Raw genomic sequence first — 27,863 nt, forward strand, 5'->3', positions numbered from 1 at the left:
GTGGCAGATGAACCTGCTTCTAGAGGACTATAGATCTTAAAGTGAACTTGTGCTCAGATCATGCACATTAAAGCATTTACATTTTTTGAACAAGCAGTAAAACACCTTGTTCACCTCTGTGTCTATAAGCATTGTGACAAAATTAAGTTTCAAAATTGCTTACCTTTAATTCTATTTCATTTTTCTATTTTAATTCTATTTTCATTTGATTTTTGTAATTTTCAAGCACATTGAGGGGAATTTATCAAAACTGGAACTCTGGAGCAGTTGTGCATGGCAACCAACTTCTGTGTTTAATTGTTAAAGCTTGAAGATTTGTGTGTATTGCTAGAGAGTTTTTTTTTTGGAAGAGTGAATGTGATCAGCACAGGGCCAATCAGCACTGTCCAGATATGTCCGGACAGCGGATCAGGGGAGAATGAAATCTCCTCCTACAAGCTTTACTAGTGTAGCACCCTACAAAATAGGTGCTAGGTAAAGTATAGTGGGCCCTGGCTGCCTAGCAGCATGGCCATGATTTTCAGCTGGGCTATCATGTCTCCCAGGTGTGGCTGTTGAGACTGGGGAGTCTCCCCACTGTGCTCCATGAGAGGGTTCTTATTGGGCAGTGTAGGAAACCCAGCCAATGACACACTCAGGTCTGTATCTACCCTAAGAAGGCAGATTCTGCCGCAAAGCATTCTGGGAGTGGGTATAAGTGTGAGGGGAGCACATGACGCAGCATCTTTGGTGGGAAGCAGAGTCCCAGGAGGGAGATTACGGCTGTCTCTCCTCCTGTCAGAGGAATCGGGTGTCCCAAGTGACTTGCCTGAGATGACAGAGGGCTGAGCTGAGCTGTAGAGAGGATCCGGTGTGCTGAGGACCAGCGGAGCTGAGAGGGATCCAGTTTCTGGAAAGCATCCCAAGTTCGTAAGTACTGCAAACTGCCCCTGAGGGTCTGCCTAGTGAGAGGGGACCACTCCGGAGAAGATCAGAGGGATCCAGGAGCTAGCTAGCCAGTGCAGGAGTAAGTGTAAAAGGGGCGCCAGTGTTGACCCTGAAGTGTAAAGGAGGTGCCTAGTGAGAGGCAGTGGCGGAGCCAGAGGGTTAGCTGGGGTGGCAATTGCCACCCCAGACGACGTCCTTGCCACCCCTGTTGCCACCCCGATCCTGGGCGGGTGCATGGCAGCGGAGGAATCACAGGGGATCGCCATACTATGAGAGCTCAGCGCTGCAGAGCAGAGGGACTCGAGAGGCGGATGGAGAGCTGGTAGGCAGAGGGAGAGAGGACTCGAACCTCAAATACCCATTGGCTGGGGAGGCCTAAATCTTGCAGGCTGCACCGCCTCCTGCTACTTACACAGCCAATGGGTGCATCGGAAGCGCTGTCTGTCTGTCAATCACATGCCTTAATCTTCATCCCGATTCCCGTGGTCTTCCTGTCTTGGTGTGGGATGGATGGAATGGATCAGCTCTGAACGGAGAGTTCCTGGGCAGCCTGCAGAGACTGAGGTGAGGGACAGTACTTTTGCCCAAGTAGTAGAAGCGCCTGCCCAGGCTGCCCTGTTCCTGTACAGTCTATGCTGCTCCTTACCAAAAATGTTTCCCCCTTTAATAAGTCATTGTAATCATGTCACCCATATTCTTGACCTTTTACCAGGGTGAAAGACAAGTACCCTAACACCTGTGCATTATTAGTGTCAGCTTACTGTCAGTCACCCTGTTTAAATGGACAGGAATATGGGTGGCATTACAATGACTTATTAAAGGGGGCAAAATTATTTATAATAATTCTCCTAAATCCTGCTTTTTTTTTTTTTTTTTTTTTTTTAGCAGAGTGGCAGATTTTTTATGGGGCTAATAAGCCACAACAGCAAGCCAAATGTTTAGCTTATGGTTGTGGCATGGCCCCATTGACCTGGATAGCCAAATTTCACATGGGCTTAACATAAACCATCGCAGCTGTGGCACATGTAGAGGGGTTCCAGCTGTGATCTAGATTTCGAGTTGCCTGTTTTTACCATCCCCTGACCGCTCAGAAAAAAGTCTTAAATGGGCAAAATTATCTGAAAAAACTGAGCCTTTAACTACTTCAGCTCCCCCTTTAATGACCATTGTGAGGTTGTGCGACGCTGTACCCAAATACAACTTATTATTATTGACCCCCCAAAATAATACCTTGCCACCCCTTTGCCACCCCTGTTTTAGAAAAGTCTAGCTCCGCCACTGGTGAGAGGGCCCTGAAGTGTTAACGTGTACAGCGTGCAGTGTACATGTTGAGAGTTGCAGCAGCACAAGCAGTTACAGAGGTTACCTCAGTCAGGAAGGACTGTAGGGAGCAGAAATTTGAGCTAACCAGAGTGTCAGAAGTCAAGTTCAAGTACAGTTCAGCAAGTCAGTGTTTTTCAAGCGCCAGCAAGCGTTGGTCGTCATCCAGACGGCGTCAAGACAGCGCTGAAAGGCATTTTTCCACAAAGTGTCCCATTTGTATCTAGTTGAGCCAGAGGAGTATCCCACTCATTCCCTTCTCCCATCCCCATTATCAAATAAACAAAACAAACCAAAGATGCCGGAATGGTCATTGTCTCAAAACTCACAATTGGGTACTCAGCTTAAATTGGCTGAAGGTGTCACCGGTAACCATGGCAGACCCACATCAGGCCCAATGCCTGGAAAACCTGCTACACTAGGAACTGATAGAAGTCACAAGACTTCTATATACTGCTGATGAGAAAAGGTATTTAGCAGTTTATATTTACTAAAATAATTATATTTTCATGTCCTGTGTACTGTGGGAGACCAGATATAGTGAATGCAGGTTCTGGGTTTAGTAATTAGGGTTGAGCGGACACCTAGATGTCCGTGTTCGACGGGTTCGGCCGAACTTTAAAAAAAAGTCCGGGTCCGTGTCCCGGACTTTTACCGAACTTTTCCCGGACACCGAACCCCATTGAAGTCAATGGGGACCCGAACTTTAAGGCACTAAAATGGCTCTAAAACACCAAAGGAAAGGGCTAGAGTGCTGCAAATGGCAGCAAAACGTAATTAAGAGCATGGCAAGTGCTCTGCAAACAAATGTGGATAGGGAAATAACTTAAAACAACAAAAAAAAACAGAAAAATAAAACAATGTTCTTCTTCATCTCTGAAGGACGAGGCCCATATGGAGTAGGAGGGAGGTTGAGGTGGTGGTGGATGTGGCGGTGACATAGGCGTGCGCACAGGGTGTGCTGGGTGTGCCTGGGCACACCCTAATCACCTAGGGCACATAGCATTGCCAGTGAGGAGATGGGAAAGATCTCCCTGGGACCTGCTCTGCTCTATTTCTCCTTGCCTACAGGTACATGGCCCCGATACATTACTCTCCCTGCTGGCAAACACATGCATGTGTATTTCAACTTTGGGGTGCACACCTTAATGCAATAGGCTGCGCACACCTATGGGCGGTGTAGGTGGAAGCGGCGGTGGAGGAGGACCAGGGCCGGATTAACAGCATCATGGGCTTGGTGCTGAGGATTTTGAAGGGCCTTAAGGGCCGTGCCTTGCCATGCACCCAGAGGAGGAAGGGTGCAGCCATGCATGCCTAATTCAACATGGGATGCTGTCTCTGAAGCCCATAAACACATCCATGCATCGCCAACTGTCCCTCCTTGTCCGGCCTTCACGCTGTGTGGGGAGGTTCTGAGGGTGCTGCCTGGGGAAGCGAGCATAGAAGCCAGACTTCTGTGTTTACAAGTGACAGAAGAGCGGTAACAGTGAATATGGCCAACCCGGGGCCTATATAAAAGGTAGGGGCCTGGAGCTGCAGCTCCAATAGCCCCTACATTAATCTGGCCCTGAGGAGGAGGACGAGGTAGCCAACACTGCTTCTTTTCAAAAATTTTAAATGAGGGTACACCCCAAAAGAGTGAGAAAGAGCAAAAATGGAACAATGGGTGGGTAAGGTCGGTATCCATTGCTATTCTGCATAAGGTACGGAAAAGTCCCGTGGGATCCATGCCTGGTTCATTTTAATGAACGTGAGCTTGTCCACATTGTCTCTGGACAGGCGGCTGCGCTTGTCTGTTATAACGCCCCCAGCCGTGCTAAATACCCGTTCAGATAATACACTGGCTGCAGGGCACGCCAGCACCTCCAAGGCGTAAAGGGCAAGCTCAGGCCATGTGCCCAATTTGGAGACCCAGAAGTTGAAGGGGGCAGACCCGTCATTCACTACATGTAGGCGTGTGCACACATACTGCTCCACCATGTTGGTAAAATGCTGCCTCCTGCTAAGACGTTCCATCTGAGCTGCTGGTGCTGCTGTTTGTTGTGGCGTGCTGACAAAGCTTTTCCACATTTCGGCCATGCTAACCCTGCCTTCTGAGGTGCTGGCGGTGCCCTGGTTGCGTTGGCGACCTCCTCCTCCTCCTCCTCTGCCTTGTGCTTCCACTGTGGCCCCGCTGTCAGATGGGAATGCCAGCAGCATGGCGTCTACCAGCGTGCGCTTGTACTCGCGCATCTTGCGATCGCGCTCCAGTGAGTGAATTAAGGACGGTACGTTGTCCTTGTAACGGGGATCCAGCAGCGTGGCCACCCAGTAATCAGCACAAGTTAGAATGTGGGCAACTCGGCGGTCGTTGTGGAGACACTGCAGCATGTAATCGCTCATGTGTGCCAGGCTGCCCAGAGGCGACGAAAGGCTGTCCTCTGTGGGAGGTGTATCGTCCGTGTCCTCTGTATCCCCCCAGCCACGCACCAGTGATGGCCATGAGCTGGCCTGGGTGCCACCCTGCTGTGAACATGGTTCCATCTCCTCCTCCAGCTCCTCCTCCTCCTCATCCTCCTCATCCTCCAGAACTGTGCCCCTGCTGGACAATTGTGTCCCTGGCGTTTGTGTGTGCAGGAACCCACCCTCGGAGCCCCTTGCGAATGACTGCCCTGAAAGCCTTTGAAATGTTACCTCTTCATCCTCCTCCTCCTCCTCCTCATCCTGTGCCACATCCTCTTCCATCATCGCCCAAATTGTTTTTTCAAGGAGGCATAGAAGTAGGATAGTTAAGCTGAGAATGGCGTCATTGCCACTGGCCATGTTGGTGGAGTACCCAAAACAGCGCAACAAGGCACAATATATGCAAATGTCAAATATGCAAACTATGCCGCAATTTAATGTTTTTTACACCAAAAGGGTGTGTATTGAATAGCGGAATAGGATAAAAAACTGTGTATCTCACACGTACAAACACAGACTAGGCCCGATTAAATTTTTTCCTACCCTAAAGGGAGGATGAGGAAGAGGAGTATGGAACATGCAGCACCCTCAAATCTTCAGAAGTATGAGATGAACCCCAAAAACTTGGAAAGGTGGATCTCTCTCACACGTACCAACACAGACTATCCCCCAATTTAACTGATCCCCAAAGGTTTTTGATTAAATAGCGGAATAGAAAATATGATCCAAAAAAAGTGTATGTATATCACACGTACACAACCACACTAGGCCCCAATTACTATTGTTTGTACCCCTAAAAGGCTAGATGAGGAGTAGGGGGGGTATGGAACAGGCAGCACCCTCAAACCTTCAGAAGTATGAGATGAACCCCAACAACTTGGAAAGGTGGATCTCTCTCACACGTACCAACACAGACTATCCCCCAATTTAACTGATCCCCAAAGGTTTTTGATTAAATAGCGGAATAGAAAATATGATCCAAAAAAAGTGTATGTATATCACACGTACACAACCACACTAGGCCCCAATTACTATTGTTTGTACCCCTAAAAGGCTAGATGAGGAGTAGGGGGGGTATGGAACAGGCAGCACCCTCAAACCTTCAGAAGTATGAGATGAACCCCAACAACTTGGAAAGGTGGATCTCTCTCACACGTACCAACACAGACTATCCCCCAATTTAACTGATCCCCAAAGGTTTTTGATTAAATAGCGGAATAGAAAATATGATCCAAAAAAAGTGTATGTATATCACACGTACACAACCACACTGGGCCCCAATTACTATTGTTTGTACCCCTAAAAGGCTAGATGAGGAGTAGGGGGAGTATGGAACAGGCAGCACCCTCAAACCTTCAGAAGTATGAGATGAACCCCAACAACTTGGAAAGGTGGATCTCTCTCACACGTACCAACACAGACTATCCCCCAATTTAACTGATCCCCAAAGGTTTTTGATTAAATAGCGGAATAGAAAATATGATCCAAAAAAAGTGTATGTATATCACACGTACACAACCACACTAGGCCCCAATTACTATTGTTTGTACCCCTAAAAGGCTAGATGAGGAGTAGGGGGGGTATGGAACAGGCAGCACCCTCAAACCTTCAGAAGTATGAGATGAACCCCAACAACTTGGAAAGGTGGATCTCTCTCACACGTACCAACACAGACTATCCCCCAATTTAACTGATCCCCAAAGGTTTTTGATTAAATAGCGGAATAGAAAATATGATCCAAAAAAAGTGTATGTATATCACACGTACACAACCACACTAGGCCCCAATTACTATTGTTTGTACCCCTAAAAGGCTAGATGAGGAGTAGGGGGGGTATGGAACAGGCAGCACCCTCAAACCTTCAGAAGTATGAGATGAACCCCAACAACTTGGAAAGGTGGATCTCTCTCACACGTACCAACACAGATTATCCCCCAATTTAACTGATCCCCAAAGGTTTTTGATTAAATAGCGGAATAGAAAATATGATCCAAAAAAAGTGTATGTATATCACACGTACACAACCACACTGGGCCCCAATTACTATTGTTTGTACCCCTAAAAGGCTAGATGAGGAGTAGGGGGAGTATGGAACAGGCAGCACCCTCAAACCTTCAGAAGTATGAGATGAACCCCAACAACTTGGAAAGGTGGATCTCTCTCACACGTACCAACACAGACTATCCCCCAATTTAACTGATCCCCAAAGGTTTTTGATTAAATAGCGGAATAGAAAATATGATCCAAAAAAAGTGTATGTATATCACACGTACACAACCACACTAGGCCCCAATTACTATTGTTTGTACCCCTAAAAGGCTAGATGAGGAGTAGGGGGGGTATGGAACAGGCAGCACCCTCAAACCTTCAGAAGTATGAGATGAACCCCAACAACTTGGAAAGGTGGATCTCTCTCACACGTACCAACACAGACTATCCCCCAATTTAACTGATCCCCAAAGGTTTTTGATTAAATAGCGGAATAGAAAATATGATCCAAAAAAAGTGTATGTATATCACACGTACACAACCACACTAGGCCCCAATTACTATTGTTTGTACCCCTAAAAGGCTAGGAGTAGGGGGAGTATGGAACAGGCAGCACCCTCAAACCTTCAGAAGTATGAGATGAACCCCAACAACTTGGAAAGGTGGATCTCTCTCACACGTACCAACACAGACTATCCCCCAATTTAACTGATCCCCAAAGGTTTTTGATTAAATAGCGGAATAGAAAATATGATCCAAAAAAAGTGTATGTATATCACACGTACACAACCACACTAGGCCCCAATTACTATTGTTTGTACCCCTAAAAGGCTAGATGAGGAGTAGGGGGGGTATGGAACAGGCAGCACCCTCAAACCTTCAGAAGTATGAGATGAACCCCAACAACTTGGAAAGGTGGATCTCTCTCACACGTACCAACACAGACTATCCCCCAATTTAACTGATCCCCAAAGGTTTTTGATTAAATAGCGGAATAGAAAATATGATCCAAAAAAAGTGTATGTATATCACACGTACACAACCACACTAGGCCCCAATTACTATTGTTTGTACCCCTAAAAGGCTAGGAGTAGGGGGAGTATGGAACAGGCAGCACCCTCAAACCTTCAGAAGTATGAGATGAACCCCAACAACTTGGAAAGGTGGATCTCTCTCACACGTACCAACACAGACTATCCCCCAATTTAACTGATCCCCAAAGGTTTTTGATTAAATAGCGGAATAGAAAATATGATCCAAAAAAAGTGTATGTATATCACACGTACACAACCACACTAGGCCCCAATTACTATTGTTTGTACCCCTAAAAGGCTAGATGAGGAGTAGGGGGGGTATGGAACAGGCAGCACCCTCAAATCTTCAGAAGTATGAGATGAACCCCAAAAACTTGGAAAGGTGGATCTCTCTCACACGTACCAACACAGACTATCCCCCAATTTAACCACTTAAGCCCCGGAGGATTTGGCTGCTAAACGACCAGAGGGCATTTTGCGATTCGGCACTGCGTGACTTTAACGGACAATTGCGCGGTCGTGCGACGCTGTACCGAAACGAATTTGGCGTCCTTTTTTTCCCACAAACAGAGCTTTCTTTTGGTGGTATTTGATCACCTGTGCGATTTTTTGATCACGCGCTATAAACAAAAAAAGAGCGTAAATTTTGCAAAAATAGCAATATTTTTCCCTTTTTTTTATATGAAATTCCCCCAAAAAAAAATGTAAAAATCAAAATTTTTTAATATTTTCGGCCAATTTGTTTTATGCTACCTATGTTTGGTAAAAAAAATCGCAAAAAGCGTATTTTGATTGGTTTGCGCAAAAGTTATTGCGTTTACTAACAAAGGGAAAGATTTTTGTCATTTTTGTTGTTTTTTTTTTTTAACGCGTAATGGCGGCGATCTGCAATTTTTTTTGCGGTACTGCGACATTGCGGCGGACAGATCGGACCCTTGACTGACATTTTTGACACTTTTGGGGTTACCAGTGACATTTCTACAGTAATCAGTGCTATACATATGCACTGTTACTGTAAAAATGCACTGGTAGTGAAGGGGTTAACTTTATTTGAGAGGGAGGGGCTGTGTGTGTCCCTAGGGGCGTGATTCTAACTGTGATTGGCTGTGGCTTCAACTGTATGCAGAGTGATCAATGGATCTACATAGTAGATCCATGTGATCAGCTCTCATACAGAGAGGAGAATGACAGGCAGCTTGTTTACACAAGCTGCCTGACTATCTCCCTCTCCCCCGCCGATCGCAGAGTGGCCGGCGGCGATCGGGTCCGCCGGTCACGCGCGCGGGGGGGTCCGTGACCACGCGGGAGCGGGAGCGCGCCTCCGGCGGCGCGCGCTCGCTCCCTAAACCCTCACAGGCGAGCGACGTAGACCTACGTCACTTTGCCTGTGAGGGGCTGACCGCCCACGTAGATAGTCGTGCGGCGGTCGGCAAGTGGTTAACTGATCCCCAAAGGTTTTTGATTAAATAGCGGAATAGAAAATATGATCCAAAAAAAGTGTATGTATATCACACGTACACAACCACACTAGGCCCCAATTACTATTGTTTGTACCCCTAAAAGGCTAGATGAGGAGTAGGGGGGGTATGGAACAGGCAGCACCCTCAAACCTTCAGAAGTATGAGATGAACCCCAACAACTTGGAAAGGTGGATCTCTCTCACACGTACCAACACAGACTATCCCCCAATTTAACTGATCCCCAAAGGTTTTTGATTAAATAGCGGAATAGAAAATATGATCCAAAAAAAGTGTATGTATATCACACGTACACAACCACACTAGGCCCCAATTACTATTGTTTGTACCCCTAAAAGGCTAGGAGTAGGGGGAGTATGGAACAGGCAGCACCCTCAAACCTTCAGAAGTATGAGATGAACCCCAACAACTTGGAAAGGTGGATCTCTCTCACACGTACCAACACAGACTATCCCCCAATTTAACTGATCCCCAAAGGTTTTTGATTAAATAGCGGAATAGAAAATATGATCCAAAAAAAGTGTATGTATATCACACGTACACAACCACACTAGGCCCCAATTACTATTGTTTGTACCCCTAAAAGGCTAGATGAGGAGTAGGGGGAGTATGGAACAGGCAGCACCCTCAAATCTTCAGAAGTATGAGATTGTGTTCACTGTACCCCACAAAGATTGAGTTCACTGCACCCCACAATGATTGTGTTCACTGCACCCCACAAAGATTGTGTTCACTGCACCTCACAAAGATTGTGTTCACTGTACCCCCCAAAGATTGTGTTCACTGCACCCCACAAAGATTCTGTTCACTGTACCCCACAAAGATTGTGTTCACTGCACCCTAAAAGCATGTTGTTCACTGCACCCCACAAAGATTGTGTTCACTGCACCCTAAAAGGATGTTGTTCACTGCACCCCAAAAAGATTGTGTTCACTGTACCCCCCCAAAGATTGTGTTCACTGCACCCCACAAAGATTGTGTTCACTGCACCCCAAAAAGATTGTGTTCACTGTACCCCCCAAAGATTGTGTTCACTGTACCCCCCAAAGATTGTGTTCACTGCACCCCACAAAGATTCTGTTCACTGTACCCCACAAAGATTGTGTTCACTGCACCCCAAAAAGATTGTGTTCACTGTACCCCCCCAAAGATTGTGTTCACTGCACCCCACAAAGATTCTGTTCACTGCACCCCACAAAGGATTTTGTTCACTGCACCCCAAAAAGATTGTGTTCACTGCACCCCAAAAAGGATTTTGATCACTGCACCCCAAAAAGGATGTTGTTCACTGCACCCCAAAAATGATTTTGTTCACTCCACCCCAAAAAGATTGTGTTCACTGCACCCCACAAAGATTGTGTTCACTGCACCCCAAAAAGATTGTGTTCACTGTACCCCCCAAAGATTGTGTTCACTGCACCCCACAAAGATTCTGTTCACTGTACCCCACAAAGATTGTGTTCACTGCACCCCAAAAAGATTGTGTTCACTGCACCCCAAAAAGGATGTTGTTCACTGCACCCCAAAAAGGATGTTGTTCACTCCACCCCAAAAAGATTGTGTTCACTGCACCCCACAAAGATTGTGTTCACTGCACCCCAAAAAGATTGTGTTCACTGCACCCCAAAAATGATTTTGTTCACTGCACCCCAAAAAGGATTTTGTTCACTGCCCCCCAAAAAGGATGTTGTTCACTCCACCCCAAAAAGATTGTGTTCACTGCACCCCAAAAAGATTGTGTTCACTGCACCCCACAAAGGATTTTGTTCACTGCACCCCAAAAAGATTGTGTTCACTGCACCCCAAAAAGGATGTTGTTCACTGCACCCCAAAAAGGATTTTGTTCACTGCACCCCAAAAAGATTGTGTTCACTGCACCCCACAAAGGATTTTGTTCACTGCACCCCACAAAGATTGTGTTCACTGCACACCAAAAAGGATTGTGTTCACTGCACCCCAAAAAGATTTTGTTCACTGCACCCCAAAAAGATTGTGTTCACTGCAGCCCAAAAAGATTGTGTTCACTGCAGCCCAAAAAGATTGTGTTCACTGCAGCTCACACACAGAAAAATGGATGTGGATCACTGACACCTGCCTATCTCCAATCCCACACCACACAGCAATATCGATTGTAGTTTGTAGAACACAGTTTCCCTAAAATTCAGCAGACTCTGTCCCTAACAGGATTGAGAAGAGATCGTAGATCAGGATTGAGTGCAGATTCACCCCACCCCCCACACAGCAATATCGATTGTAGTTTGTAGAAGACACTGACCCTATAATTCAGCAGACTCTATCCCTAAAATGCCTACAACTCGCCCTGCCTAAACACTCCGACCTGTCCCTCAATTCTATCCGGACACAAATGGTTTTTTCCTGCCTATCTTTCCCTAATCAGCAGCCAGCACATTGATGTGTGCTCTGTCCCTTAGCTAAGCAGCAGAATGACGCTGCTGCGGCGGCTGCCTCGAACTTATAAAGACTTGGTCACATGCTTCAGACGGCCAATCACAGCTACTAAGACATTTGCAGGCATGGCTGGGATGGCTTAAGGCACACCAGTTAAACGATTGTTGATTGGCTGTTGAAAGCCCGCCATGAAAAGAGCGCCAAAGCATGCAAAACCCGGAAATAAAACGACCGAACACGGATTTTTACCCGAACATACAGTAAAGTGTCCGTGTCCGTGTTCGGGTAAAAAAAATCCAATTATTCGGTACGAACACGAATAATACAGTCCGTGTTCGCTCAACACTATTAGTAATACTTTAACTGAATAAGCTGAAGATAGAAGCTGGTTGCAATATACATCTGTTCCACATTCTGTATGCTCCAGCTATGCTAAATTTAAATGCTAAATGTATGAGAACAGAAACCTGGCAGCCCTCAAGCCCTCTAATGTGAACAACCAGTAGGTCTTTTTTAACATGGAAAGTTCTACATACTTACAAGGGGGCTTATGGGAGGAAGGGAGTTATGTTTACCATATTTAACCTAGTCTATATTGTGCTGGCAGATCTCATTATCAGCTGTAATTTAGATATGTACACTGTTTATCTTACTAAAGGGTTAAATATATGAAAGGCTTGGGTTCTGCATTATATGTTAATGCCTTTTTTAGTCTCATCTGTCCCTAAAGTGGCCATAAATAAACACTCTAAACATTTTTTTCAACAATGCAGGCTGAATTAAAGAGTTTTGTGATTAAAGTGACACTAAACTATATCCTTATTCTCCAAAAATAATCCATACGCATTCATTATTTAATAGCCCTGTAATCTATTTTTGATGAAACTGTTTGTTCCTTGCTGTTTTTCTGCATCCTGGTTATGTCCTGCTCAAACATCTACTTCACCTCACCAACTTCGCCTCTCCCTATCGCTTTTTTGTTTAGAATGAGGACAGCGCACATTTGTTACGGCAATATACACTGCTCTATAAACACTACAAATCTCATAGTCCCTAGTCCATCATGGAGGTGAGAAAGAGAGGGTGACTATGTTCCTACATACAAGCGGTACCATGGAGAATGAACGTAGTCACCCTCTAACAGGAAGTCAGATCATCGCAGCAAAAAAAAGAGTTTGAAGATTTGGAGGTGGCTGAAAGCAATAGAAGGGGCATTTTTGAGTTAAGAATTCTATTTTTTTTTCTAAACCAGAGTTTAGTGTCACTTTAATTCTGCTCTAAGAGACAGCTAGAAATGTAAGAATTGTTTTTATAGATTATTTGTAGGAATGTTGTGTGAATGGGAGCACACAACACAATCTGTGCTTGATCAGCTTCAGTAGGGTCCAAAGTTGAAATTAGGCTTCTAATAGACTTCTGACATCTCTTTAAAGAGTACCTGTCATATACCATATGCTATCATATTATAGGTATTTCAGCACATGCTGGGGTGAAAGCAATTAAGGCTAGGGGCATCATTCCTGGTTAGTTCTCAACTGATGACCTATACTAATTGCAAATGTCACAACTTACACAGCAAAATAATCTCCACTGACCACCATTGCACCAGAGCACTTCATTTACCACCACTGTACCCGAGTGCTTTTCCAATGTCTTGTTACTGCACCTGCACATTTCTCCATTGACCTCACATAAGGAATGTATTTTTCCACTGACCGACACAACACCCCTGTATTTATCTTCTGTACCCAGGGCCGCTGATAGGGGGGGACCACTAGTCCTCCTGTAGATGGCCTGGGCACAGAGGGGGGCCCAACAGCATGGGGAATCAGTGTGGTCAGGCGGAGGGCCAATTACAGAAGGAAGTTCTGTGCTGCTCTCTGCAGCAACTGAAAAACAGTTTCTCCCCATATTGCCAGCTTTCAGCTGCTGCGGGGAGAGAACAGGCACAGGGCATCATTCCTGTTCCCCACCCTGTTCTGCCCGCTTATGATTCCCCCCCCCCCCCCACAGCGCTGCTGGCTTCCCTGTCCTGTAAAAAAATAAAAACAAAAAAAATTAAACATTGTAATAAATAATTCTAAAAATATTGTAAAAAAAAAAAACATTTTCAACATTTAAAAAAAAAAATTATATATATTTTTTTTAAAATGTAACAGCAATTAAGGGCTAATTCACATTAGTTCTCTGTTATGTTTGTGTCCGCTAATAATAATTTTAGTGTATTTTTAGTGAAAATATTGTCTTGATATATTCTGGGGGGCCCTGTCAGGTAGGCTGTACACAGTGATTTCTAACAACAGCCCTGTCTGTACCATACACTTCTCAACAACTTGACAATGTAACAGCGCAATTCTCCTTTAAATGGCATAACACACAATGTACCACAAACTGTTGCACTGTACTCTGTGCTATAGATTATATTCCCTAAACCACTGAACTCTGTAAACTGTACTGTACATTTTTTTAGAAATATGGAATGTCATGCCATTCAATGGACAAGTACACATTTGTTAAAGCGGAGTTTCAGTGGCTTTTGTGTTTATTAAAAGTCAGCAACTACAAAAAGTGTAGCTGCTCACCTTTTATAAACACACACTCACCTGTCCCACGGTCCAGCGATGCGGCCGGGGGAAGCCTTGGTTCTCTCCGTCTTCTCACCCGGCGCCGGCATCTCTCTCGTGGACACCCGGCTGCGACAGCTTGCGGCTTCACAGCCGGGTGCGCATTTCGCATGCGCAAGTCGCGCTGTGCGTCGTGACTGGCCAGGCAATCTTCTGGGACCTGTGACGTGTCCCAGAAGATTGCAGGGAGAGAGGGAGGGGGAGAGGAGCACTTAAGCTGTCTAGGTGGCCCGGGCGGAAGTGGGAAAAAGAATTACATGCCAAATGTGGCATGTCATGGGTCGGGACAACTTAAAGCGTAAATTCAACTTTTGAGTGGAAATCTGCTTTAATATAAAATACATTTTAATTTTTAATAGAAACTACATAGCAAATGAGAATACTGGACACGCTATGGAACAAGATAAAGGAATCTATTGGATAAATCACTCTTTAAGGTTAATAGAATTAAATACACTCTCAGTTACGTATGTACACCTTTTTTATTTCCGAGACAATATTCCTGGTTTTAAGACTCTTTACCATTAGCAGAGCTGTCACAGTAATATACATGGGAGAAATCCTGGTAAATTGTTAGCAGTAACTGTACTATAAGCTGCACAAAGACACAACAGCCAATAGTAGATTCCAATCAGCAGTAACAATAACACTAAATGACAGTATGCTAAATTAAGGTTGCCTTACTCCAGTGACCTGCTTCCCAAGTAGGCAAGGTCACCCATATGAGGATTGCTTGTTATTTTTGGGAATTCTAAAACATGACCCAGAAGGCAACTATGAACAGCTTGCCCTATATCCTGTCATAATAACGGGATTGGATGTGAAAATTGAAAATGAACTACTGTCTACTACTTTAGACATGTAAAACCTATTATTGTGGATTTTTTGAATATTGTAAGATTGCGTAAATAAGACTGCTGCACAATCTGAATGTTATGTTATATTGCTCAAATGTTGTTGTAATAACAATATAACAATGTAATTGTAATAATGTTACAGCATTTTTGTTGTGATTTTTTTGTTTATAACAAATACTATATAACTAATAATGATGATGCTATGGAGTGTAAGGCCCCTTTCACACTGGCTTTCAGTATTTCAGGCGGACCTGATCAGGTGCTCCATGCACCCCTATGGAGCAGCGGATGTCAGCGGTGACATGTTCTCATGTCTACTCTCCAATCCGATGTGGTCTGTGAAATCCATACGTCTGAAGGATAGGAAAACTAACAGGCGGTCTGTTTTCATCTGATCTCCAATAGAGGAGAGTGGGGATCTGACAGCTCTGTCTCTGCAAAGTAGGTGGAGACGGAGATGTCATGCGCCTGCTCAGCGGGGATCGGCGGATCGATCCTCACTGAGCAAAACGAAGTCTGCCGGGCGGAAAGCTCGTGTGAAAGGACCCTTACTAAGCATATCCTTTCCCATCCTTCCCAAAGAAGTTATAAAAAACTGTGCTCAGAGTCTTAAAAGAAGTTATAAAAAAAACAGTGCTCGGAGTGTTAAGCCCCATACACACGTACCGATCGTCGGCGAACGATCGGCCGTCTTTTGTCCCCGGGCTGTCGGTGTCTGTTGAAAAGTGCAAAGACAGCACAAGAATTTTGTCCGCCGACTACAGCCGACTGCAGAAGTGATGTCATGTGATGGTTAACTTTCCCTGTGTTTTTTCTTTTCTGAGCATGCCCAGTCTTGCAAATCTGCAGTCTGTCGGCCGAATTCTGTACTGACTGGCGAACAATCGGCCGCTCTGGTGTCGGCATACAAAAATTTTAATGCTTGCATGACAGATTCTTGTCGGCAGAATGTGCGCTGACGGCTGTCGGAGGCATCATACTAACAAGCCTACAATCGGCAGATCGGTAGTCGGCCGACGCTTTTCGGCCGACGATTGGTACGTGTGTACGGGCCTTTAGGATCAAAAGCTGCTGGTACACATTTGTGATAATCAAATTAACAGCAAAAAATGTATAGGTGTTGTGCTGCGCTAATCACAAAAACAGTGGCATAATATACATAAATGCAAACAAAAGTTAAATAAAATGAACAAATGAAAATAAAAAGTGACAATGAGTCCAAATGAATATTCAAAAAGTAAAGTGCAAATAATCTTCTTAAATGCTTCATTTTTATATAAGTTTATTGTGTGATTCGAGACATCTGGCCAGTTACCTTGATGATGCTGTCTCCAATGAAATTGGTCGGGGAGAGCTTTAGGATGTGACATTATTGCGCTTACGTTCAGTATGCAAACCGAATGGTGATTCTCATACAGGAGCACTTGGGTATTTTAAATGTTGTCTTGCAAGAATTTATATGTGAGTTTGCATTTTGGTTTTTAATAAATTTGTGCTATAGCTGTTTAAGGTTGGGTTCACACTAGCTAAGGCCGCAGCTCACAGCAGTGGGTCTGGTGCGTCCCTGTTCTCCATGTTAGGTGCAAATCAGGTCCAAATTTTTGGCTGAATTTGCACCTGAAACTGACCAAAAGACACACAGGACCCTTTTCAAGTGCGGACTGCAGCCGCCCTTGAGCTGTGTAAATCGGCTCCATTGGAAAACCCGCATCTAATTCGCATCAGTGTGAACGAAGCCTTACACTATGGAGCTTGCTTTCTTTTTTAGCCTATGTTCACACTGAATGCGGGTTCAAAATTGTGCGAGTTCAGCTGAACTTGCACGATTTCAAACCGGCATTTCAGTCCGACCTCAGGAGCGATTTGTGAGACATCTGTGCGGCAGTGGCGGCCGGCCAATAGGGGGTACAGGGGCGCCGCCCCCCCCAAAAAAAAAGAAAAAGAAAAAAAAAGATAAAAAAAATAATAAATTTTGCCCACAAGGGGCGCCCGCCTCATTGGTGCCTATGGGGGGTGGGGTTTTCCACCCGCAGAGGCGCCGATTGACGGCCTTCTGGGGCGTATCTGTAGCGCAGAGCACTGCGCTACACCACCCCCTTTTGTGATGTCTTGGATCATGATTGGTCCAGACTCCAGCCTGGACCAATCATGATTCAGGACATCCATGCTGACCTCGTTGGGGGCGGTGCCGGTGCGTGCATCAGTCACTCGCCGTCACCGCCCGGTCACCTTCCCGCCGCCGCAGAAGAGGAGTCGCGAGGAGGGGAGAAGCCGCCGCCGGGAGCCGAGCAGAAGAGGATGGACGTCGGAGTCGCGAGGAGGGGAGAAGCCGCCGCCGGGAGCCGAGCCGTCGCCAGGTAAGTGTCTCAGCCTATTCCCTCACCTACTGCATGCCGGGACCTGACTATTCTCTCACCTACCTGGACCTGAATATTCTCTCTCCTACCACCTGCCTGGATGGGACTATTCTCTCACATACCACCTGCTTTAATCCCTACCTGGACCTTACTATTCTCTCACCCCCTGCCTGCCTGGACCTGGCTGGACCGGCCTATTCCCTCATCTGTGGGCACTCTACAATGAAGGGGGCACACTGTGGGCACTCTACATTGATGGGGGAATGCTGTGGTCACTCTACATTGAAGGGGGCACGCTGTGGGCACTCTACATTGAAGGGGGCATGCTGTGGGCACTCTATATTGAAGGGGGCACGCTGTGGTCACTCTACATTGAAGGGGGCACGCTGTGGTCATTCTACATTGAAGGGGGCACGCTGTGGTCACTCTACATTGAAGGGGGCACGCTGTGGGCACTCTACATTGAAGGGGGCACACTGTGGTCAATCTACATTGAAGGGGGCACGCTGTGGTCACTTTACATTGATGGGGGCACGCTGTGGTCACTCTACATTGATGGGGGAACTGCTCACTGGTCACACTGCATTGATGGCGGCACACTGTACCTTGATTACTGAAGGCCCCTTTCATTTTCACACTTGTGTGACCTCAAAGTCACGCTATTTTTTACCGCGTTTTTTGCCGCGAAGCAATGCCTATTACATTTTTCTGTTTGCGCCCCCCCAAAAATTTTGAGCACCAGCCGCCACTGCTGTGCGGATTCATGCACTGATGTCTATTGAATTGTCCCTGAAGTCGCCAAAAATAGTGCAGGAACTACTTTTGGGATTCGGATGGTGCCGTTGCTGGCAATAGGCTCCAATTTGGCATGCGGTTTGACATGTCAAATCGGCCCGATGTGCACAGGGGGCTTAATGCTGCTTATGATGTGAGATCCAGTCTGCTGGTATTGATGTGGAGTCAGGTGGCAATCCTGTTCATTTATCTTGCTTGTGGAGCCATTAACCCTTAGAGGTGAAACATGCTTGTATGACCATTATAAACTTTGGTCATACATATCTGGTAAACAGCTTGATCACAGTGTAGGGTTGCCACCTCCTGCCTTTAAACCAGGACATATACAGTGCCTCGCGAAAGTATTCAGCCCCCTTGAACGTTGCGACCTTTTGCCACATTTCAGGCTTCAAACATAAAGATGTAAAACTGTAATTTTTTGTGAAGAATCAACAACAAGTGGGACACAATCATGAAGTGGAATGAAATTTATTGGATATTTATTGGATATTTATTGGATATTTCAAACTTTTTAAACAAATAAAAAACTGAAAAACTGGGCTTTCAAAATTATTCAGCCCCCTTAAGTTAATACTTTGTAGTGACACCTTTTGCTGCGATTACAGCTGTAAGTCGCTTGGGGTATGTCTCTATCAGTTTTGCACATCGAGAGACTGACATTTTTGCCCATTCCTCCTTACAGCTCGAGCTCAGTGAGGTTGGATGGAGAGCATTTGTGAACAGCAGTTTTCAGTTCTTTTCACAGATTCTCGATTGGTTTTAGGTCTGGACTTTGACTTGGCCATTCTAACACCTGGATATGTTTATTTGTGAACCATTCCATTGTAGATTTTGCTTTATGTTTTGGATCATTGTCTTGTTGGAAGACAAATCTCCATCCCTGTCTCAGGTCTTTTGCAGACTCCATCAGGTTTTCTTCCAGAATGGTCCTTTATTTGGCTCCATCCATCTTCCCATCAATTATAACCATCTTCCCTGCCCCTGCTGAAGAAAAGCAGGCCCAAACAATGATGCTGCCACCACCATGTTTGACAGTTGGGATGGTGTGTTCAGGGTGATGAGCTGTGTTGCTTTTACGCCAAACATAACGTTTTGCATTGTTGCCAAAAAGTTTGATTTTGGTTTCATCTGACCAGAGCACCTTCTTCCACATGTTTGGTGTGTCTCCCAGGTGGCTTGTGGCAAACTTTAAACAACACTTTTTATGGATATCTTTAGGAAATGGCTTTCTTCTTGCCACTCTTCCATAAAGGCCAGATTTGTGCAGTATACGACTGATTGTTGTCCTATGGACAGAGTCTCCCACCTCAGCTGTAGATCTCTGCAGTTCATCCAGAGTGATCATGGGCCCCTTTGGCTACATCTCTGATCAGTCTTCTCCTTGTATGAGCTAAAAGTTTAGAGGGACGGCCAGGTCTTCGTAGATTTGCAGTGGTCGGATACTCCTTGCATTTCAATATTATTGCTTGCACAGTGCTTCTTGGGATGTTTAAAGCTTGGGAAATCTTTTTGTATCCAAACCTGGCTTTAAACTTCTCCACAACAGTATCTCGGACCTGCCTGGTGTGTTCCTTGTTCTTCATGATGCTCTCTGCGCTTTAAACGGACCTCTGAGACTATCACAGTGCAGGTGCATTTATACGGAGACTTGATTACACACAGGTGGATTCTATTTATCATCATTAGTCATTTAGGTCAACATTGGATCATTCAGAGATGGTCACTGAACTTCTGGAGAGAGTTTGCTGCACTGAAAGTAAAGGGGCTGAATAATTTTGCACGCCCAATTTTTCAGTTTTTTATTTGTTAACAAAGTTTGAAATATCCAATAAATTTCGTTCCACTTCATGATTGTGTCCCACTTGTTGTTGATTCTTCACAATAAATTACAGTTTTATATCTTTATGTTTGAAGCCTGAAATGTGGCAAAAGGTCGCAAAGTTCAATGGGGCCGAATACTTTTGCAAGGCACTGTATTATTTTCACAGGTTCTGAGGCTAATATAATGCATATCAGGCACTAAGTGAGTTTAATTACCATCTTAATCATCAACAAAATCTGTGTAATGAATGTGTGTCCTGGTTTAACCACTTTAGCCCCGGAGGATTTGGCTGCTCGATGACCAGGCCCTATTTTGTGATTTGGCACTGTGTGACTTTAACGGACAATTGCGTGGACGTGTGACGCTGTACCCAAATTAAATTGACGTCCTTTTTTTTTTCCACAAACAGAGCTTTCTTTTGGTGGTATTTGATCACCTGTGAGATTTTTATTTTTTGCGCTATAAACAAAAAAAGGGCGTCAATCTTCAAAAAAATAACAATATAACAAAAAACAATTTTTCTAATTTTTTTATAAGTGAAAATGAATGAATGAAATTCTCAAAAAAAAAAGTAAAAATCAAATTTTTTTAACATTTTAGGCCAATTTGTTTTCTGCTACATATTTTTGGTAAAAAAAATCGCAATAAGTGTATTTTGATTGGTTTGCGCAAAAGTTATTGCGTTTACTAAGTACGGGAAAGATTTATGTCATTTTTATTGTTTTTTTTTTACTAGTAATGGTGGCGATCTGCGTTTTTTTGCAGGACTGCAACATTGCGGCGGACAGATCGGACCCCTAACTGACATTTTTGGGGGTACCAGTGACGTTACTACAGTAATCAGTGCTATAAATATGCACTGTTACTGTAAAAATAACACTGGCAGGGAAGGGGTTAACTTTACTGGTGGTCAAGGGGTTAAGTGTGTCCCTAGGGGCGTGATTCTAACTGTCAGGGGGCGTGCCTTGTGAGATCATCACAGAGACATGCGATCCTATATAGCAGGATCGCATAGCCTCTGTGATAATCTAAGGGAGAATGACAGACGGCAGTGCCTAGATCTTCACTCTTTCTTTTCCCCCACGCTCTCTATATACCTATATCTTACAAATCTCTGCATATTTTCTAGTTTTTTAAGTCATCCAACTTTCCCAGGTATTTGAAGAATCTTTCTGACATTTCCCAAGAACTTCATGTTATATATATAGTCCACTCTCTTAAACTATTCCCAGGGCCAGATTAACGTAGGGGCTATTGGAGCTGCAGCTCCAGGCCCCTACCTTTTATATAGGCCCCGGGTTGGCCATATTCACTGTTACCGCTCTTCTGTCACTTGTAAACACAGAAGTCTGGCTTCTATGCTCGCTTCCCCAGGCAGCACCCTCAGAACCTCCCCACACAGCGCGAAGGCCGGACAAGGAGGGACAGTTGCCGATGCATGGATGTGTTTATGGGCTTCAGAGACAGCATCCCATGTTGAATTAGGCATGCATGGCTGCACCCTTCCTCCTCTGGGTGCATGGCAAGGCACGGCCCTTAAGGCCCTTCAAAATCCTCAGCACCAAGCCCATGATGCTCTTAATCCGGCCCTGACTATTCCCATATTGTAGGTCTTTCCTGATCAAGCCATTTTTTTGGTATTACTCCTTTTGCTGCGTTTAGGAGGTATGGCATTAATGTGCGCTTATACTGTTTTTTGGTTTTGTTTGTTCATGAAATAAACAGCACCACGGGTCATCAGGAGTTCTTATGCCTGTGATCAATTCTATAATTTGCCTTGCCTCTTGCTAGTAATGTTGTATTTTTTGGGCGGTCCCACCATATGTGGGTCATAGTGCCCTTTATAGTACAGCCTCTCCAACACATTGGAGATGTCTCTGGTTGAAATTTTTGTGCTCTTACCGGTGTCATATACCATCTCGCAAGGCAATTATACTTAATTTCTATAGTATTTATGTCAGCCCAAAAACTATATACAGCTCCCAGTATTTTATCTACTTGTTGTTTTGTTAGATGTGTTCCCAATTCTCTTTTCCAATTTCCAAAGAATAGAGGTATTTTTGGCTCCCCCAGCCCTGTGAATGTCTTGTATATACGTGCTATACAGTGCCTCACGGGCCGTTCTAAGTCACATAGCTGTTCCATTTCATTTAACTCTTTTCCCAACCTAATGGGCTGAGGCATTGATGACACAAAATGCTTTAGCTGCAAATATCTCCATTCATTCAATTTCTTGGTTCCACCCCTGTGTTTTAACTCTTGAAAAGAACATAGCTTTCCATTCTTTATAATATCTTTTATTGTTTATTTTTAATCCAATCCCCAGCTTGTACACCTTTACCCGGTAAAATTAAATTTGTGTCCAATAAAGGAATTAAAGGTGAATGGTGTTCCCACTTTAATGACCTAAGTGTTTTATCCCATATCCTAAATAAGTTTCTAGGTTAATTCATGTCTATTATAACCCAACATTCTGTACTTATGTGGAATCCAAATATTCTTATTAAATTGTGTATTACTCAATGCGTTTTAAATTCCAACCCATCTTTTATCACTCTTTTTATTTGTCCATTCTATCATTTGTGCTAAAACTACCACTTCATAGTATCTTTTCATATCTGGTACACCTAACCCCCCATGTGCTTAATCCTTACTCAATACTTAGAGCTGTATTCTTGGTTTCTTATTCTGCCAGATGAACTTAGAAATCATTACTTTTAATGTATAGAGATATGATTGAGTTAATTCTATTGGCAACATTTGAAATTTATATAGAATTTTCTGTAAAATTGCCATCTTTACTATGTTTATCTATCCTAGCCAAGAGAGTGGCCTTATTACTAATTTTTTTTAAGTTCTGTCTTGATTTTGTTTAATAATGGGATATTGATTACTTGGTACAGCCTCCCTACCGTAAAGGTTAGTTTTATCACCAAGTATTTTAACTCTGATTTATCCCATAAGAGTTCCCTCTCTCTGTAAAGCTTGTTCTTCTTTTATACTCAAATTAATATTAAAAATGTCAGACTTTGCAGGATTAATCTTCAGGTTTGATAACTTTTCATATCTTTTTAGCTCTCTTAGTAAATTAGGTAAATTTATTCTGGGATTTGTTATATAGAGCAGGACATAGTCGGCGTATGCCACTACTTTATGCTTCTCCTCTCCGATCTTCCCCGCGCTTATGTCCGCACTGCTTAGTGGTTCCAATGTGGTTCCAATGACAGTACAAAAAAGAGGGGAGAGAGCAGGCAACCTTGTTTTGTCCCAATAAACATTTCAAATGATGGCGATAATCTCCAATTAACTTTCACTGCCGTAGTGAGGTAATTGTAGAGTGCTTTATTCCAACTCATCATCTTGGGTCTGACCCCCATATTCTCTATTGTACTCATCATAAAGCCCCAGTCTACTCTATCGAATGCTTTTTCGGCATCTATTGATAGAAGTAGCACTGGAGACCCCCCTATCTCTAAATTTATTCAGCAACAACTTTGTTCTATGTCCCATTATCTTTACCTTCACTCCCAGGTATGAACCTGGTCTGCATAGTTCCATTCAGGCATCAGTTCCTTCAATCTCGTTGCTAAAAGTTTTGCATATAGTTTTATATCTGCGTTCAATATTGCTATTGGTCTGTAGCTTGAGCACAATGTTACATCCTTCCAATCTTTGGGTATTATTGTGACACGAGCCTGCAGGGATTCCTTCCTCAATTTTTCTCCTTCACCAAGACTATTAAGGTAATTACATAATTTTGTAATAAGTTGCTCTAATTCTTTATAATAATATATTGTGAACCCAACTGGTCCTCCTGGACTCTTTGACTGTATTTTTGAGTGCTGCGATGATCTCCACATTTGTTTTTGGTTCTTCCAAAATCTGTAATCTATCCTCTGACATTTTAGGCAACTTTACTTCTTCTAAAAATTCTTGTATTTTTTTTGTATTCTGCTTAACTCCACTTCCTGCGTTCCTTTTTGTCCTACTGCATATAATGTGCTGTTGTAACCATGGAAAGCTTTTGCTATTTCAGTTGTTGAGTATACTATCTCCCCTCTACCATTTTTAACTTTCCCTAAAAAATGTATTGATTTTCTGTTTTAAATATTCTTGCTAGGTATTTTCCCAGCTGATTTCCCCATTTATATCTATCATTGGCCACTCTGTTAAATACCTGCCTAGTTTCTTGATCCATTAGATCTTTTAACTCTTCCCTTTTAAGTGCTAAGGCATGCTGTACCCCTATGTCCAATTCCTTTTCATGTCGTTGTTCCAAGTCATGAATTTCTGATATTAATCTATTCATGGCCCTCGACCTTTCCTTTTTTCTTCCGGATCCCATAGAGATCAGGATGCCTCATCTAATTTAATTTTAAAGCCCCTAAAGTGTTACTAAACCCACAACAGTAAAATCAGTCTGTATATACAGTAAAGCATGCTTGTTATTAGGCCTGCGGAATATAATCTGCGCATCGATGCATCGCGATGCGACCCTTCGGGATTCTGCATCGTTTCGGGGTGCCGTCAACATTGATTAGGAATTGACATCATCAGCCGCGGCCACGCCCTATCGCGCCTGGGAGAAAAAAGTCACAAGAACACAGCTGATTGGTGGATTAGTGCGGGAGCTTAATAAAAAGGCTTCACCCCTTCCTCTTCCCTCTCTTTGACCCGGGCCGAGGCGCAGCAAGAACATCCCCCGCGTGTATCGGCGTCCCACCTGCGGTCTTGCAGCCATGAAGGCAGCCAGCAAGCCAAGCCAGTCCACACTCCACACAGGAGCCCCGAGTGCTGCAGCCATCCAGGACCTGGAGCCCCAAGCGTCCCCATCGCAGCCAGCGCCGCCTCACCCTGGTCGTCCCAGGCCCAGCCGCCACGCCACACGCCAGCCAGCCACTGGAGCCCAGAGAGCAGAGCACCTGTCCTCCTCAGTGGGGTATATGCAATGCAGTGCACAACAACCCGCACACAGCAGGTATGTTAAGTCCGAACTAATAATTGTATTAATCATGGGGGTCTCTGTATCTCTGGGGGGGATGTCTGTGATAGGGGGGACCTGGGACAGGGGACGGTCGGTCGGGGGTAGTAGTATCTCTGTTCTGTGGTGGCGGGGGGGGGGTCTCTGACTGTCAATGTCAATGGGGGGTCTCTGTCAGTGTGCTGTGGAGGATTGGGGAAGGTGTGGGAAGGAAGGTCTCTGTCAGTGTCAGCTCAGCTGTGGGGGGAGGGGGGTCTCTGTCAGTGTCAGTCAGGCAGCTGTGGGGGAAGGGGGTCTCTGGCTCAGTGCATGCATAAAAGGGACTGACAGACAGACACACAGTAATATTTTATGAAAGATGTTGCTTGCTTGTTGGGGCTTAGTTTACAAGTGCTTTTTATTTTTTTTTTTTTAACGCTGACAGAGTTTGGCAATTTACGTCATCCGTCTCCGTCACATAAGTGGTAGTATGGTAATGGCAGAAGGAGAAAAAGATAGAGAGATAAAAAATGCACCTAGCATTTTAAGAGCAAACATCTGGGCACATTTCGGATTTTACAAACACACAGGGAAGCGTGAGTTGGACAAGACACACGCTGTGTGTAAAGCCTGTCACACAAAAATTAAATACCTAGGGAATACTTGAGAAACCATGTTAGCCGTTTTCACTCTGAGTTAGTAACACCTGTCGCCATCAGCAGTGCCACCACTGCCAAGGAAAGACTAGACCCAGATTAGCCAAGAATTGATGCCATACTGTCAACTTATCCGCCCAACCCTGAAAAGGGAAGAAATTAACCAAAGCTGTGGCAGCTTTCATCGCCAAGGACCTACGACCTTACTCTGCTGTGGACAACCCCGGGTTTCGCTACCTTTTGAAGACGCTAGAGCCACGTTATAAGATCCCGTCATGCAGTCACTTTACAGAAAACATTATACCTGCACTCTAGCACGACACCAAAGCTCAGGTACTTGCGTCAATGAACCAAGCCAGTCGAGTTGCAATAACGTGCAATTTATGGACTTCAGTCACAACAGAGTCCTATGTTACAATAACAGCACATTACGTTACTAAGGACTGGCAGGTCTTGTCCCATGTGTTGCAAACAAGAGCCATTTATGAGTCTCACACAGGTGCTCATCTGGCAGAGCTACTGTCTCATGTCGTGGAAGAATGGCAGCTGTCTGATAAATCTGTAGTGCTTGTGACCGACAACGCGGCAAACATGATAGTTGCAGCTCAAGTTGGTAAATTTCCTCATGTTAAATGTTTCGCCCATACACTAAATCTTGCATGTCAGCGGGCACTGAAAGGGGCCATGCTCTCCAGGCTTCTTGGCAGAGTGCGACGAATATCCACATTCTTTCATCGCAGCACTTGAGCAAGCCACTGTCTAAAAGAGAAACAGAAATGTCTGGGCCTGAAGAATCATAAGCTAATAACGGATGTGCCAACAAGATGGAACAGCGCATATGACATGGTCGAGAGGTTCTTAGAACAACAACCTGCAGTTTGTGCCACCTTGCTGTCTCCAGAAATCAGAAAAGGAGAGTCTGATCTCTGCACTCTCAATGAAACAGATGTGTCAAATGCAGAGGACGTGAGTGCATTAAAGCCAATGAAGGATGCAACCTTGCTGATGTCAGAAAAGCACAACCCAACAGTGTCTCTCATTGCCCCTCTAAATGCACAACTGCTCCAGAGCATGACAGACACCATGGGAGACACACCCATGACCCATGAGATCAAGAATGCCATCAAAACAGATCTCCTGAAGAGGTACAGCACTGAGGCAGAGAAGAAGATCCTTTATACAGCCTCTGCATTGGATCCTCACTTTAAAGTACTGCCTTTTATTCTCAGAGAGGAGGAGAGATCGGAGATATACAGAGGAGTGACTGAGGAGGCTGTATCTTTGGAGGTAATTAGAATTTCATCATGTTTTCTCCCAGACAGCTAGAAGCTCAGCTACATTGTGTTGTGTAATAAGCCCTGATTCACTGATGCGGTGTGGGAAGTGGAACTGTATGGATTACTGTGCGGTTTCCCACACCTCATCAGAATAAGTCACACTCTTAGGCAGTTCAGCTCTTCTTATACTATTATCTTTTGTTCAAACACAGATTACATCTAATAGAAGGACAAATGTGGATGAAGTGCCTAGGGAAAAAGCAACTCTGGAAGAAGAAACGCCCATTGAGAACAGCCATTCTCCTCCCAAATAAAAGGCCACAACATCGCTGCTCATGACTTTGCTGGGGCAGTCTTTCACTGATGGTGCAGTAGAACCTAAGACCCCCTATGCCAAGGCAGAAGACGAAATGGAAAAATATTGTAAAGCCCCGCCTCTGCCTCTAACTGAGGACCCTTTGAAATGGTGGCGTGAGCATGAGGTCATATTTCCCCTCCTCTCTCTGCTGTCAAAGCAATACTTGTGTATCCCAGGTACAAGTGTATCTGCAGAGCGGGTTTTCTCTACTGCAGGAGATGTTATAACTGCAAAAAGAAGCAGTCTGAAACCTGAGCATGTGGATCAGCTAGTGTTCTTACAGAAAAACCTACATGTTCCCAAATGCTAATCACTGCAATAATTACTAATTCATGTTTTTAATGAATTAGTAATTACTAATTCAGTCTGCCAGTCACACCAGTGTTGCTTTATAGCATTATAGCACTGATGGTTTGTTTTTGAAGATTGTCCTGTCCAATGTCTATTGCCAATCCATAATCCGTTGCTTCACACTAAAAGTGTCTAGGGTTTAATTTAACCCTCAACCAAATAAATAATATTAAAGTGTATTTTCTTCTAGACAACTGACAACAAGCC

The 27,863-nt window shown here is 44.4% G+C and overlaps 1 protein-coding gene across 1 annotated transcript in view; it reads left to right on the plus strand.

The window, feature by feature from the left end:
- Window positions 1-27,615, plus strand: part of LOC309544756 (E3 SUMO-protein ligase ZBED1-like) — a gene marked incomplete at both ends in the record, with an annotated part of 838,422 nt that extends 810,807 nt beyond the window's left edge. The window contains one exon of the mRNA XM_082243737.1: window positions 27,546-27,615. Coding sequence (XP_082099863.1) covers window positions 27,546-27,615 — 70 coding nt within the window. The remainder of the gene's footprint in view (window positions 1-27,545) is intronic.
- Between the last annotated feature and the right edge of the window lie 248 nt (window positions 27,616-27,863).

Source organism: Pelophylax lessonae (genome assembly GCF_965119305.1).
Source record: "Pelophylax lessonae genome assembly, chromosome: 1".
Lineage (NCBI taxonomy): Eukaryota > Metazoa > Chordata > Amphibia > Anura > Ranidae > Pelophylax > Pelophylax lessonae.